A 15051-nucleotide genomic window follows, 5' to 3' on the forward strand; every position below is an offset into this window, starting at 1 on the left:
CAAAAGCATGTAGACCTTAGCGATCATGAAATGTGTCTATAGAGCATTTGCCCTAAAATTTATCTTTTGTCAAAAAAAAAGTCTGCTTATGTAAAATGCAAGATGTTCATGCCCAAACTGGACTTTGACCACTTACTGCAGTAGTGTGACAATGACCTTTCAGGTAATAGACAGGTGGTACAAGAGCCACTCTTTCTTTTCATGGTAGTTCTTAAAATTGAACGATACAAAAATCACAGCCAAGAAAAGCTGCTTTATAGACAACTGTGACCTCTTATTGTGACCCTCAACCCTGAGGTAGGGAGACAGGTTTTACACCTGAAATACCATGTCAAGATGATTAACAAAAATACACTCCAAACAAGCTGTGTTTTTTTTTAAATTAAACTCTTTATTTTAGCTTCACTTAATTTAATGACCAAAGGCTTATTAAAGTTCTCTTGAGTGAGACAGGAATTTTCAAGCTTTTTTCAAGGATAACATGACCTTTGACCTCTATATGTGATCTTGACATTTAAGGTAGGGACATGTTTGTTACATGGGACAAATTGTTTAACAATGTTTTTCTTTTGTTCAAGGTTATTTCTAATTCAATCAATAAAAGATGGCAAAGTTATTGCGGAGAAGGAAGTTTTATAGCCAATTTTGACCTTTGACACCTAAATGTTACCTTTACGTTTGAGGCAGGGAGACAGGTGCTAAACACGAACTCTGTCTCATGATGGCAAAAATGTGTGCCCAGTTTTTTCAAATCTATCAATTATTGGAAGTCATGGCTTAGATAGGACATTTTGCACAGACTTGCAGACAAACAGCACAACTCCTAAGTACCACACAATGACAGACACCTGACATGGGTGATCTATATAGCTCACCATGAGAACTTTGTGCGCAGATGAGCAAAGCAGCAAACACCACCCATGGTCTACTTTTCATGCTCACTTGGAAACAGACACAAATAAATACCTTGTATATAACAAATGCTGAATGTGAACTAAATTTTGCCAGCGGAACCACCCACTGTCAATCAAAACACATTGCATATCAGAGCAAACATAGGAGCAAACGATGATGTTTCCCATACCTTATTTCAGCATTCCATACCTCATTTCAGCATTCCTCACCTCATTTGAGCATTCCTCACCTCATTTGAGCATTCCATATCTCATTTGAGCATTCCATACCTCATTTAAGCATAGCATACCTCATTTAAGCATTCCATACCTCATTTCAGCATTCCTCACCTCATTTGAGCATTCAACATATCATATGAACATTCCATACCTCATTTAAGCATAACATACTCATTTCAGCATTCAATACCTCATTTCAGCATTCAATACCTCATTCCAGCATTCCATACCTTATTTAAGCATTCTGTATCTCATTTGAGAATTCCATACCTCATTTAAACATAACATACCTTATTTCAGCATTCCATACCTCATTTGAGCAATCGTCGCCTCATTTGAGCATTCCATATCTCATTTGAGCATTCCATACCTCATTTAAGCATGACATACCTCATTTCAGCATTCCATACCTCATTTCAGCATTCCATACCTCATTTCAGCATTCCATACCTCATTTAAGCATTCCATATCTCATTTGAGAATTCCATACCTCATTTATGCATAACATACTAGCATAACAAATGCTGAATGTGAACTAAATTTTGCCAGCGGAACCACCCCATGGTTCAAACAGAAATCTCAAACCTAAATTCAAGCACTTTTCAAGGACTTTTCAAGGCCAAATTTTCATTTTCAAGGCCGAGAATTGTACGTTAGTTTCCTTTAAAAACTGCATTTTCAAACCAGATTAACATAGTAAATATCGTTTTTTATTTGCTCAAACACATTACACTTATTCCACAATAACTCATACATGTTATCCATCCTTAACTCAATGAGTCTCACATATGTACAGTACAGCCAACGCGGCACAAACATAATCCGCGGCTACGCCACGGCCAGATTATTAGTATGCGGCCGCCGAATCGTGTGTTCACGCGGCGTATCGCCGTGGCAATCAGCATCGATCCGCGCAACGACGCAGAGTCTGTATTAACCTCGCGTAATTTAGCGGAGTAAATCCGCCGCATACGTACGCGTCAGAGCGAGTGAAAAGATATCCACCTACATGTACATACATGTATGTGAATCGTAGAATTAATTACGCGCAACTGTTAATGTTTCGTTCGATTATCATTATTAAATTTGTAATCCGAAACACACTTCAGAATTTTAATGCTAACGCGACCTTTGGCAAATTCTAGCGTCAAATAAACAGTGCTAAAATATCCTTTGTTTCATAAAAAGCGCGCGAAAATTATGCAGACATGTAGAACGTTGTTTGGAAAGTTTGGGTGTATTTTGTGTTGTATAAATACATGAACATCACGTCAAGCGTAAATCGCGTGTTCAGTTGAAAAAAAAGCCCCGATTAGACGTTATTTCATCATCTCTATGAATAGTAACACATGCCAAAATGTATTTGATACTTAAGGAAATATCGAGAATGTTTGTGTATCGTAAATATTTACCAGCATTTGCTTTTAAACTGGAATATACAGAATTATCGGGTAATTAGTAGCGATATTAACTGTATAATATGAACAAAATCAAACGTGTTTACATACACATATTCAAACAATAGTTATAATAAGCTGATAATTAACAAAACAACAAATACGTCGTCACCGTCTTGATTATTGATGTGGCTTCAAACTGCTAATTTTCTCAGCTTAAATATAATAGCAAAATCAACATGCAATTAATTTATAAATCCACCATATGCTGGAGCCTTGACCACTTGTATGTGCAAAAACATAATTATGTGACATTGTTTATGTGTGAAATACATACACTACGGGCGGGAAACAAACTTAATTGGCCAGACACATTAACTATGTTTACATGTATATGCTAATACAATCCGCGCACAATACATTTATTATAATTTTAATTATTATTCTAATTGTTCTTTCAAAATTTGTTAACTACATGTAACTAAAAAATTTAAAAAGATTTTTTATTTCATGATGCGCATCGACTCGGCATCATGTCGCGGATCGCGGCATGCCTCGGCGGACAGATGCGAAGTTTCGCGGCGAAATGCGACTTGCCGCCGCCTACTGACGCGGCATCCACTTGTTTCCCTTGCCGCCGCGGATCGCGAAATACGTTTGTTCCGCATTGGCTGTACTGTATTTACTTTTTAAAAGTTATTACAAACAAACACATTGTCTCTTTCTATGCTCACATCAAACAGACTAGTTCATTACATTTGAACAGCAGTCAGTTACTATAACATTTTGTCTTTAACAGAATTGATTTCCTTTTCCAGTTCTTCCAGCTCTCTCCTCTTATTCAGTTAACCACCCTGGTTTGAAACGACACTTCCCCATCCCTGCGTTTTCACTAGCAAAAATTGATCACAATGGAGAATCTCTGACGTAGTACACATAATCTGTGACATGTACACAACGTTTCGTACTAAATAGTGTACGAAACTTATATTTCGTATTAAACTTTTTTTGCGCAAAGGAATTTATGATAAATTTTCATAATATTTCCCTTAAGAACGATTTAAGTAAAATAATTAAAGCCATGATAAAAGTAATTTGAGCATAAATAAACATTTTCAAGGCTTTTTTACATGAAATAAGCACTTTTCAAGCACTTTTTCAAGGCCAACCTTTGTTCAAGGGCTTTTCAAGCCTTGGACTCGTTTTCAAGCACTTTTCAAGCCCTGTGCGAACCCTGCACCCACTGTCAATCAAAACACATTGCATATCAGAGCAAACATAGGAGTAAACGATGATGTTTCCCATACCTTATTTCAGCATTCCATACCTCATTTCAGCATTCCATACCTCATTTCAGCATTCCATACCTCATTAAGCATTCCATATACCTCATTTCAGCATTCCATACCTCATTTAAGCATATCATATACCTCATTTAAGCATTCCATACCTCATTTCAGCATTCCATACCTTATTACAGCATTCCATACCTCATTTCAGCATTCCATACCTCATTTCAGCATTATGTACCTCATTTCAGCATTCCATACCTCATATCAGCATTCTGTACCTCATTTCAGCATTCCATACCTCATTTCAGCATTCCATATCGCCTCAGGTGTATCGAACTCTCCCAGGAATATCTGAGCAAACTTTTCAGGTGAGTAGTTCTCCAGGTAGCACACCATAGCCTCTGGTAGGACGTGGCCCAGAATACTGCGCACCATCAGGTCGGAACTTGAGTTCTAACACAAACATTTAAAAAAGTTATGCACTGTAGAATTGGAATATTTTTTAGTTTTTGTTTACAAGATTTAATTTAAAGTTAAACAAGAGCTGTCACCATAGGACGACTTATGCCCCCTATAAACGCTTGATAGAAGTTATGAGCTTTTTTCGAAACCTAAACGCAGATTTCGAAACCTAAGCGCGGACCCTAAGTTCAAGGTCATGGTCATAGGGATCAAAATTTGTGTGCCTATGGAAAGCCTTGTCTATTTACACATGCATGCCAAATATGAAATTGCTTTCTGAAGCGAGATAGAAGTTGTGAGAATTTTTCGAAACCTAAACGCAAAAGTGTGACGGAAAGACAGATGGACAGACAGATGGACAGTGCAATCACTATATGCACTCCTTCGGGGACATAAAAATACAACGTTATTAATCCATACATTCACTTTATAATAGGAGCCTTGTTCTCGGAAAACTGTCCAGCACATCCCAGATTTGCCTGTGCAGACCCCACAGGTTAATTCCGCTTTTGTACAATTTTTCATTTGAAAAAAGTTTCGTCTTAACACTAATCTAGTACATTTTGTTCAATACTTGTTATGTTTTTGAACATGTCCTAATGACATAAGCCTGTGTGTAAAGCCTTTAAAACTAAAATCTAGTAAGAAAGGTCTTAAATTAGATTTAACTTTCTAAGGGACTACAAAGGGGTCAAAATGTGTATCTTAGTGGTAAAGGGTTAAGCCAAGTATTCCCAGAACCAGACTCATGTATCTTTTACATTATACAGTGTTTTTTTTATTCACAATCGGGTCCGGTAACCGGACCCATTCCCAATGGAAAAAAGTATATATTTTTCCCAAATGGGAGCTAAAAATTCCTAATGGAAGGTTTCCAAAAAACAAAATGTTTTTTTTAGATCTCAATATTTTGTTCATCTCCCATCCATATAAGTTAAACCTTAGAAAATATAATACTGAAAACACTTGTATTCTTAATTTTGAAGCATTGTTTTAGCAAATCAACAACAACACAAATTTACCAATTTTAGTCAAAACACTGCGAATTTTCCCAATACAAAAGGACCCGACCCCATTCCCAAAATGGTGAAAAAAAACACAGTTACACCAACCTCCTCGGACCTGAAGGCCTGTTTGATATGTGTGTACTTGAGGAAGCGGGCGATGGGCAGCACATTCGAGCCCGTGTACATCATGATGAAGAAGAACACTCCGGTCAAGTAGAGGCGGGAAATGTTCGGGTTATCAGCCATGATCTCGTTGAGTAGATAGGAGACCTTCTCGACTAGAAGTGGGTCAAATGTTAACAGCAGCTAAAATTGGAGGAAATTTACAAAATAGAAGTAAGTGTTAAGCAGGAGTGGGTCAAACATTCACAGCACCTGAAATTGGAGGAAACCTAGATTTAAAAAAAAAAAAAAAAAACTGCTAAACATCGAGTTAAAACGCCAGTTAAAATACAATTCATTTTAAATTAAGTTGAAGAAAAATAATGTGTACATGATAGGTGCAACAAAAAGCATAATTGGCATAGGTCAATATCTTTTATTTTTATTTATTCTTTGGGGTGGGGAGGGGTTCAAATCATATGAATATATTTTTATCTTTAATGTATTTTCAATATATAACCGATAATCAAACAGAAAGAGAGTGAAGCATCAACCCAAGACAAAATAAAGTCACATTAAGGTTTGCATACACACAAGGTACCAAAGTCGTCCATGTTAATTAGCATATCACTCTAAATGAAACATGATGTATTTAGAGATGATGAATGCTATATATATAAGAGTGCTTTATTAACAATATAGTTTCTATAAAAGTTCTGATTTTTAAACCTAAAACAATACCAGGTAAGAAAACATTTCAGGAGTTTTATTAACTTATTGTCATTGTTTGCCATATTTGACTACATTTCAGTCAAATCACTGGGTCAGCTATCATTCTCACACTTTTCCTGGTAAACAGTCCTCAGTTGGTAAAAAGTCCCCAGTTGATAAACAGTCATCAGTTTGTAAACAGTCCTCAGATGGTAATCAGTCCTCAGTTGGTAAACAGTCCTCAATTTGTAAACAGTCCTCAGTTGGTAAACATTTCTCAGTTGGTAAACATTTCTCAGTTGGTAAACAGTCATCAGTTGGTAAACAGTCCTCAGATGGCAAACAGTCTCCAGTTGGCAAACAGTTCTCAGTTGGTAAAAAGTCCCCAGTTGGTAAACAGTCCTCAGTTGGTAAACAGTCCTCAGTTGATAAACAGTCCTCAGATGGTAAACAGTCCTCAGATGGTAAACAGTCCTCAGATGGTAAACAGTCCTCAGATGGTGAACAGTCCTAAGTGGTGAACAGTCCTAAGTGCACATGATTATGCTAAAAACTGAGATTTGCCCTACTTGAAGCAGAGGTAAGGGGAGACAGGCTGTACCTCAAACTAATCACTTAAAAAAAGAATACTGAGAACAATTGCATAATCCCACATGCTATTTACAAATGGCAGAAAACATTGCTGCAATTAAGTCACTTGCCAATTCAAATCTGTAAGAGCAGCATTTCTCACATTCTGTGGACACAGCCTCTGTGTTATAAAAGGCAGTGTGCTGGACCTCAAACTAAGCAATCAAAAGAATACTGATAACGATTGCATAGTCTTACAGAATAGTTACTAATTTTAATGTCATCTTTAAAGTTAGTCAAACTAACAAAAGAAATTATTTCATGAAATTATTTCATGAAATTATTTCATGAAATTATTTCATTCAACTCCCATGGGTTGTTTGGCAGACAGGCCTATCTGAAACCAGGATATTCAGATGTGTAGCCCTTCCAACTGAGCTAGTCAAGGCGACAATGCTGTACAAAGTGTTTGTTAACCTACCTGGACTAAGTGGGGAAGACACATGGAGTCAGAGAGAATTCTCTTCATTCTTGGCAAAGGACGGACTATAGCACCATCAACATCTCTGCAATTGGAAACAAATATTGTTGTTTCTATAACAATTTGTAAGGCAGTTATGTCCATTTATCCTGCCCTGATAAATGCAACTTTGAAATAAACTAGAATCTATATATTTTGTTGGAGAATCTCTCTATTTTGTTGGAAAATCTCTCTATTTTGTTGAAGATGCTTACTGTTGGACAAAGTGAGCAGAAACTGACTGCCCCCACTACATCCTCACAAATCTGTCCATAACTTCTGATGTTACACTCAAACATTTGTATAAACATGTCAGTATTTTCACCCTTATCTACATCACAGCCCCAACCCCTACATCCTCACACCTCTTTCCCTACCTGCTGGGGTAGTACTCACACATGCGTATGAACATGTTGAGTATTTTCACACCAAGGTCGCTCTCGTTCAGCACGGCCTGCCCAGAAGCCAGCAGGGTCCACTTAAGCTGGGACACGGTCTGCAAGGGCCGCCAGCCGTCCATCCCCTGGGCCCAACAGCGGGTCTTAGCATGCACTGTGCCTTCATCCCACAACCTCTTTAACTGAAAGAAATCAGCGAGTAATCAAATTTGAGATCACCATGGAGCAGTGGATATATTGGCCACCAACAAGTTTTCACAACTAAAAGAAGTTCGCGACTCAAATTTTCATAATTTAAAAAAGGTAACAACTCATTTTGCATAGTTTTGAACAGTTTGCAACTTATTGTTTCACAAAACAAAGCCTCCATTAAGGCCGCTTCACAAAGATGGAAAAAAAAGCTCTGGATTGGACTGAACATTAATACCACTCACTTCTTCGAAGCTGTACGGCCCCAGGCGTTCCTTGTCCTTGTTGCCATAGTACCATTCCTTCTCGCTGTCTCGTTTCATGTCAGCCCCAGCCTCAATCACGTTGGTTTGTAGAGGAACAGTCGCTCGCGTTATATGCAAATGAGCGAGGGTCAAGAGGTCGACTAGAGCTTTCACACCATTGGCGTCCATGATTTCTTTCACATTCATCTGTGCACATAAATGCAGCCATGATAAATGAAGAATACTTTCTTTTGAAATTATCTGATATTTAATCTCCTGATTAGCATTACTTAGAGCAAAGATGCACTTTTCTAAACCATCGAAATATAGATTCCAAACTACATTCTGGATTGAACAACTGGTCAACTGATCGATCAATATTTTTGCAGTAACATCTCTTTATATTACTTTATATCTCCATTGAAAAAGAACAAGGGACAAAATTGTCACAAAACCAGGTTTTCATTGTGAAAAAAAAATCTGATAAAGGGAGAAAACTCAAACTGAACTTTTGAAATGAACAAACAAAATTAACCCCCTTTGTAAGTTTTTTTTTTTTTTTTAAATCTATTTTTAGTCGTGGCGACCTTGACATTGGAGATATTGACGTGATTCTTTCGTGCGACACACCGTCCCATGATGGTGAACAAATGTGCCAAATGATTTTAAAATCTCACAATGAATGACATAGTTATGGCCAGGACAAGCTCATTTATGGCCATTTTTGACCTTTGAACTCAAAGTGTGACCTTGACCTTGGAGATATCAACGTAATTATTTCGCGCGACACACCGTCCAATGATGATGAACAAATGTGCCAAATGATTGATTTTAAAATCTGACAATGAACGACATAGTTATGACCCGGACAAGCTTGTTCCGCCAGCCAGCCAGCCAGCCCGCCCGCATTCGCCAATCTAATAACCAGTTTTTTCCTTCGGAAAACCTGGTTAATAAAACTTTGACTTATAATATATCCTTCATGATAATTAATTTACATACCAATTACAGGAATAACAATAAGATATATAAAGTTGTATTTCTTATACATAATTGATCATCAATTAAAGCTAAAGTAATTGACCATTTATAACACTTACTGGATGCAGGATCAGTTTTTCCAGGAACATCACTAGTCGATCCCTTTCTAGTTTGTCTGTACACTGAAAATGTTACACATTCCATAGTACATTCATGCAAGTTTTTTTTCATTATTTAGGTATCCAGCTGTTTGAATTTATATGAATTACAGTGTTTTTTTATCTCTAGCCATTTTCTTTCTTAATAAGATTCTGTCCTGTCCTGTGTGCAGCCAATCATATCCTCTGATGGAGCTTTCAGCATCTCAATGAAAATTAGCAAGTACTGGTTTCAACAATTCGATTGAATTTAAGTCTGTCTATGGGGACCATCAATGCAGTAGAGGGCAGGCAATGGATTGACGGGCAGTCAATATACTAGAGTGCAGTCAATGGACTGAAGAGCAGTCAATAGACAAGAGGAAAGTCAATGGACTGGAGAGTAGTAAATAGACTAGAGGGCAGTCAATAGACTAAAGGACAGGCAATGGACTGACGGGCAGTCAATACACTAGAGTGCAGTCAATGGAGAGCAGTCAATAGACTAAAGGGCAGTCAACATACTAGAGGAAAGTCAATCTATAAGAGGGCAGTCAATAGACAAGAGGGAAGTCAATGGACTGGAGAGCAGTACATTTACTGGAGGGGAGTCAATTGACTAGAGGGCATTCAATAGACAAGAGGAAAGTCAATGGACTTGATAGCAGTCAATAGAATATAGGGCAGGCAATGGACTGAATAGCAGTCAATAGACTAGAGGAAAGTCAATGGACTAGAGGGTAGTCCAAAGACTAGAGGAAAGTCAATGGACTAGAGAGTAGTCAATAGACAAGAGGGAAGTCAATGGACTAGAGGAAAGTCAATGGACTAGAGGGTAGTCAATAGACAAGAGGGAAGTCAATGGACTAAAGGAAAGTCAATGGACTAGAGGGTAGTCAATAGACAAGAGGGAAGTCAATAGACTAGAGGAAAGTCAATGGACTAGAGGGTAGTCCAAACACTAGAGGAAAGTCAATGGACTAGATGGTAGTCAATAGACAAGAGGGAATTCAATGGACTGGAGAGCAGTCAATAGACACAAGGGAAGTCAATGGACTAGAGGGAAGTAAATAGACCAGAGGTCGGTCAATGGACTGGAGAGCAGTAAATAGACTGGGGGGAGTCAATGGACTAGAGAACAGTCAATAGACAAGAGGGAAATCAATGGACTGGAGGGTAGTTAATAGACAAGAGGGAAGTCAATGGACTGGAGATCAGTAAATAGACAAGAGGGAAGTCAATGGACTAGAGGGAAGTAAATAGACAAGAGCGGAGTCAATTTACTAGAGGACAGTCAATAGACAAGAGGGAAGTCAATGGACTGGAGGGCAGTCAAAGGACTAGAGGGCTGTCAATGGACTAGAGGGTAATCAATAGAGTAGAGGGCAGGTAATTTACTTGAGAGCAGTCAATAGACTAGAGAGCAGTCAAAAGACTAGAGGGCAGTTAATGGAATAGAAGGAAATCAATCGGCTTGAGGGTAGTAAATTGACAGGCATTTTGTAAACAAGTAAGTTGATAAATGAGAACAAACAAAACTCTGCACTTTCATGCATGAAACAAAAACAAACTACACAACTGTTTCCTACCCTTTCCAGCATGCCCACTATGTACTTGGTGTCATTGAAAGCGCCGATTTCATCATGGCAACGCCCGTACACAATGGTCATGGCCTGTAGGCACATACACTTCATGGCGGTCTTGGGGGTGAGCAGGAAACGGTGATACAGGTCGTTGAAAAACTCATACCTGCGTTAGGGGCAGCAGCAAATATGATAAGCAATCCCCCCATATGTAGAAATTAATCTAAATGTTAGCAGATAATTCCAGTAAGTTTTACATGTAGTAGAAGTATTTTTTTCAGTTATTATATTTTGTAATATGTTTAATATGATTAGTGAAAGCATTTTTGTTTGGTAAAAAAAGAAAATTAGTTTGTACAAATTATATAGAAATTCTGAAGAAAAAAATAATAATATTGCTATAAAAAGGACATAGGTACCAACAACTAAAATACAAATCAAAATCTGTGTTTTAAATTATGCAAACATGGGGATTTCAAATGCAAGTATTTAAGTCAACTATAGACTAGTATTTCAATACATTTCCATACTGGCAATTGAGATTTTAGTGAATATAAATAGTATCTGAAACAAGTTGCCATTTTCTTCCATACGTTATAAAAAAAACCCATAGGGAATCGTGTTATTTAGCGAGACTTGACAAGCTTACATAAGAAAGTACAGGGCAGCCAGTTAAGTAAATAATGGTATGATACTAAAATGAGTATTAGACCATTTTTATCACATGCTTTTATAGCAAAATGTTAATAAATACTTATGTTAACGTCTCAATAAAGCCAGAACTTAGTTTTCATTGCATGACATCACATGACGTCGCAGTGTAATTTTAGAAAAACTAACTCAACTAAATGTTTAAGTCGAACAAAAAGTAGCTAATGAAATATGTTTTACATAAAAAGAATAGTAATGGTTTTATTACGTAGAAAATAAAGCATATGATAAGCTGGTACATCAACTGAGTAATACTCACGATCGTTTGATTGCACTGACTTCCTCTGATTCTGCTTCATCCTCCTCCAAAAGAAGACGTAGATAGTAATCACCTGCAATGGCCGTTTTTCACTCTGTATATAAATCTGTCAGTAACTAGTGTTTGTGGTAGATTGTAGTTGATCTATGTAATAAATCAGCAGCATACGCACATAATTCTAAATTGCCCAAATAAGGTTAAACTAAAAGTGAGATTAGGTCAAGGCCAATGTGAAATGAGATCTCATGGTCTATATGGGAAGGTCAGGGTAAATGTGAAATAAGTTCAAGATCAATGTGAGATTAGGTCAAGGTCAATGTGAGATTAGATTAAAGTCAATGTGAGATGAGGTAATGAAAAATGTGAGATGAGGTGATAGTCAATGTGAGATAAGGCCATAGTAACTGTGAGATGAGGTCATGGTCAATCTGAGATGAGGTCATTGCCAATGTGAGTTGAGGTCATGGTAAATGTGAGATGAGGTCATGGTCAATGTGAGATAAGATCATGGTAAATGTGAGATAAGGTCATGGTAAATGTGAGTTGAGGTCATGGTAAATGTGAGTTGAGGTCATGGTAAATGTGAGATGAGGTCATGGTCAATGTGAGAAAAGGTCATTGTCAATGTGAGATGAGGTCGTGGTCAATGTGAGAAAAGGTCATTGTCAATGTGAGATGAGGTCATAGTCAATGTGAAAAAAGTTCATTGTCAATTCGATTTGAGGTCATGGTAGATGTGAGTTGTGGTCATGGACAATGTAAGATTGAGTCAAGCTAAATGTGAGATTATGTAATAGTCAATGTAAGATGAGGTCATGGTCAATATGAGTTGAGGTCATGGTCAATGTGAGATGAAGCCATGGTCAGTGTGAGCTGATGTCATGGTCAATGTGAGAATAGGTCATGATAAATGTGAATTGAGGTCAGGGTCAATATGAGATTAGGTCAATGGCGATGTGAGATGAGGTCATGGTCAAGGTGAGATGAGGTCATGGTCAATATGAGATAAGGTCATGGTCAATATGTGTTGAGGTCATGGTCAATATGAGATGAGGCCATGGTAAATGTGAGATGAGGTCATGGTAAATCAGTGCTTTCCACAGGATTTTTGTCAGGCGCCCCGGGGCTGATAGGGGTGGTTCGGGAAGGGTGTCCCCTCCCGAAGTTGATTTTTTTTTATTTAACGTGTCAATTCACGTTCTGTGGTGCGTTATAACTCAAAGAAAAACTTCGTCAAAAGACGTCATTTGTGCTTGATAAAACAATACACGCACGTTTCCTTTGCAAATGACACTATGTTGTACATGCTGCATAATTTTCGCGCTCTTTTATATTCAGAAAAAGATTCGACACAAAATAAATTTGCACTGCTAATTTGAAGCAAGAATATTTTAACATTGCGGTAACATTTACATTCAGAAGTGTGTTTCGGATTAAAAACGCGTTAACATCCACTTACGGGAATGGGTTTCGGATTACAAATTTAATTATTCCCATTTGAGATTTCAACAAATATTAACAGTTGCGTTATGAATTCAACAAAAATTTGTTTAAACACTTAACAAGTTGAATAAATGTTTTGACGGAATTATGCATGAAATTCACGTTGTCCACAATGATTACGGCTGGTTGCCATCATCAGTCTTCTAAGTATCGATTATCGGACGAAACATTTACAAGTGCGCGTAATAAATTCAACGAAAATTTGTTAAAGCGCATTACGTGTCCAATAAATGTCAGAAAAACGAGGTGAATCAGTTCTTTAAATAGACATGATGAAATAAACATGTACTGGAATTAAATTGTTATCGCATAATTGTAACTGGGAGTTATTTGCACAACTTACTCGCTATAAGAAATTAATTGTTTACCACTTGCAATTAATTTCTCGTATTAATGATGAGTCGTAGGTAACACTAGCTTACAGTAAAAAGGTGTGATGATGATGCCTGAAACCGTCTTTAATGTACTGTTCTACTTACCGGTTTTATATTACATAAATGTTACAACTTCTTGCTAATCAAGCTGCGATTAACTCTTACTTCGTGCCCGACGTCAATAAAAATTAATGGTCGATAGTTAACACCGCCCTCATTAGCATTCACGTAACCGATGGGACGATGAACATCACAGTTTGACGACTGGAAAGTTACCTGATACATCCTTGTCAGCATTAAAATGACTGTGTAATGTGGCTAGAAAAATTGATATGCGCGTCATGCTTTTTTCTAATCAGTGGATTTTCCATTACCCCATGTGGTGTTTATGGAGATTACTTGTAAAAGCAGGTACCGAGTGCTCTTTTAAAATACATTGATCGGAAAATTTCAAGCGCCCGGAGACTCTGACTCTGAAATGGCCTGTGGAAAGCCCTGGACTAAATGTAAGATGAGGTCATGGTAAATGTGAGTTGAGGTCATGGTCAATAAGAGATTAGGTCAACGTCAATGTGAGATGTGGTCATGGTCAATGTGAGATGAGGTCATGGTCAATGTGATATGAGGTCATGGTCAATATGAGATAAGGTCATGGTCAATGTGAAATGAGGTAATGGTAAATGTTAGATGAGGTCATGGACTATGTGAGATGATGTCATGGTCTATGTGAGATGAGGTCAAGGTTAATATGAGATGAGGTCAAGGTAAATATTAGTTGAAGTCATGGTCAATGTGAGATCAGGACATGGTCAATGTGAGATGAGGTCATGGTTAATCTGAGATAAGGTCATGGTTGAAGTGAGATAATGTCATGGTCAATGTGAGATGAGGTCATGGTAAATGAGAGATGAGGTCATGGTCAATGAGAGAGGTCATGGTCAAGGTGAGATGAGGTCATGGTTGGTGTGAGATAAGGTCATGGATGGTGTGAGATAAGGTCATGGTCAATATGAGATGAGATCAAGGTGATATGAGGTCAAGGTCGATGTGATTGAGGTCATGGTCAATGTGAGTTGTGGTCATGGTCAATTTGAGATAAAGTATAGGTCAATTAAAGAAGGCTAATTACCAATTTTAATCTCATCAGAGAGGCAGTTGTATTGGACCTCAAACTCTTGGTGGTTCCAGCCAATCACACAGTGGCTGCCCAACTCCTTGTCCACGTTGAATGCCCGCATCTCATTCTCAAGAGCTTCACGTAGCTCCTCCCGAGTCTATAACAGCAGATATGATTATAGTCTAAAATAGAAAAAATGTTTATGGTCTGAAACAACACAAATGATGTAAAAGTGGTATTATAACACGTCAATTCGATGTATGATATTCCCTTGCTGTTTAATGTGAAACAAGGCTATTGTCAAGCAATATGGTCCCCTACCGGCTCCACCATTGTCAGAAATTCCACCATTTATTTATT

The 15051-nt window shown here is 37.7% G+C and overlaps 1 protein-coding gene across 8 annotated transcripts in view; it reads right to left on the reverse strand.

Moving 5' to 3' along the window:
• Window positions 1-15051, reverse strand: part of LOC127854793 (dnaJ homolog subfamily C member 13-like) — a 133563-nt gene that overhangs the window by 68943 nt on the left and 49569 nt on the right. For all 8 annotated transcript variants that reach the window (XR_008037103.1, XR_008037104.1, XR_008037101.1 and 5 more), the window contains 9 exons: window positions 14704-14848; window positions 11698-11770; window positions 10734-10893; window positions 9127-9189; window positions 8027-8233; window positions 7572-7774; window positions 7156-7240; window positions 5397-5597; window positions 4121-4275 (listed from right to left, as the gene is read on the reverse strand). Coding sequence is in view for 2 of the 8 variants with exons in the window: in XM_052389841.1 (XP_052245801.1) it covers window positions 4121-4275; window positions 5397-5597; window positions 7156-7240; window positions 7572-7774; window positions 8027-8233; window positions 9127-9189; window positions 10734-10893; window positions 11698-11770; window positions 14704-14848 (1292 nt within the window). In the remaining 6 variants the exon portion in view is untranslated. The remainder of the gene's footprint in view (window positions 1-4120; window positions 4276-5396; window positions 5598-7155; window positions 7241-7571; window positions 7775-8026; window positions 8234-9126; window positions 9190-10733; window positions 10894-11697; window positions 11771-14703; window positions 14849-15051) is intronic.

This window comes from Dreissena polymorpha, chromosome 13 (assembly GCF_020536995.1).
Source record: "Dreissena polymorpha isolate Duluth1 chromosome 13, UMN_Dpol_1.0, whole genome shotgun sequence".
NCBI lineage: Eukaryota > Metazoa > Mollusca > Bivalvia > Myida > Dreissenidae > Dreissena > Dreissena polymorpha.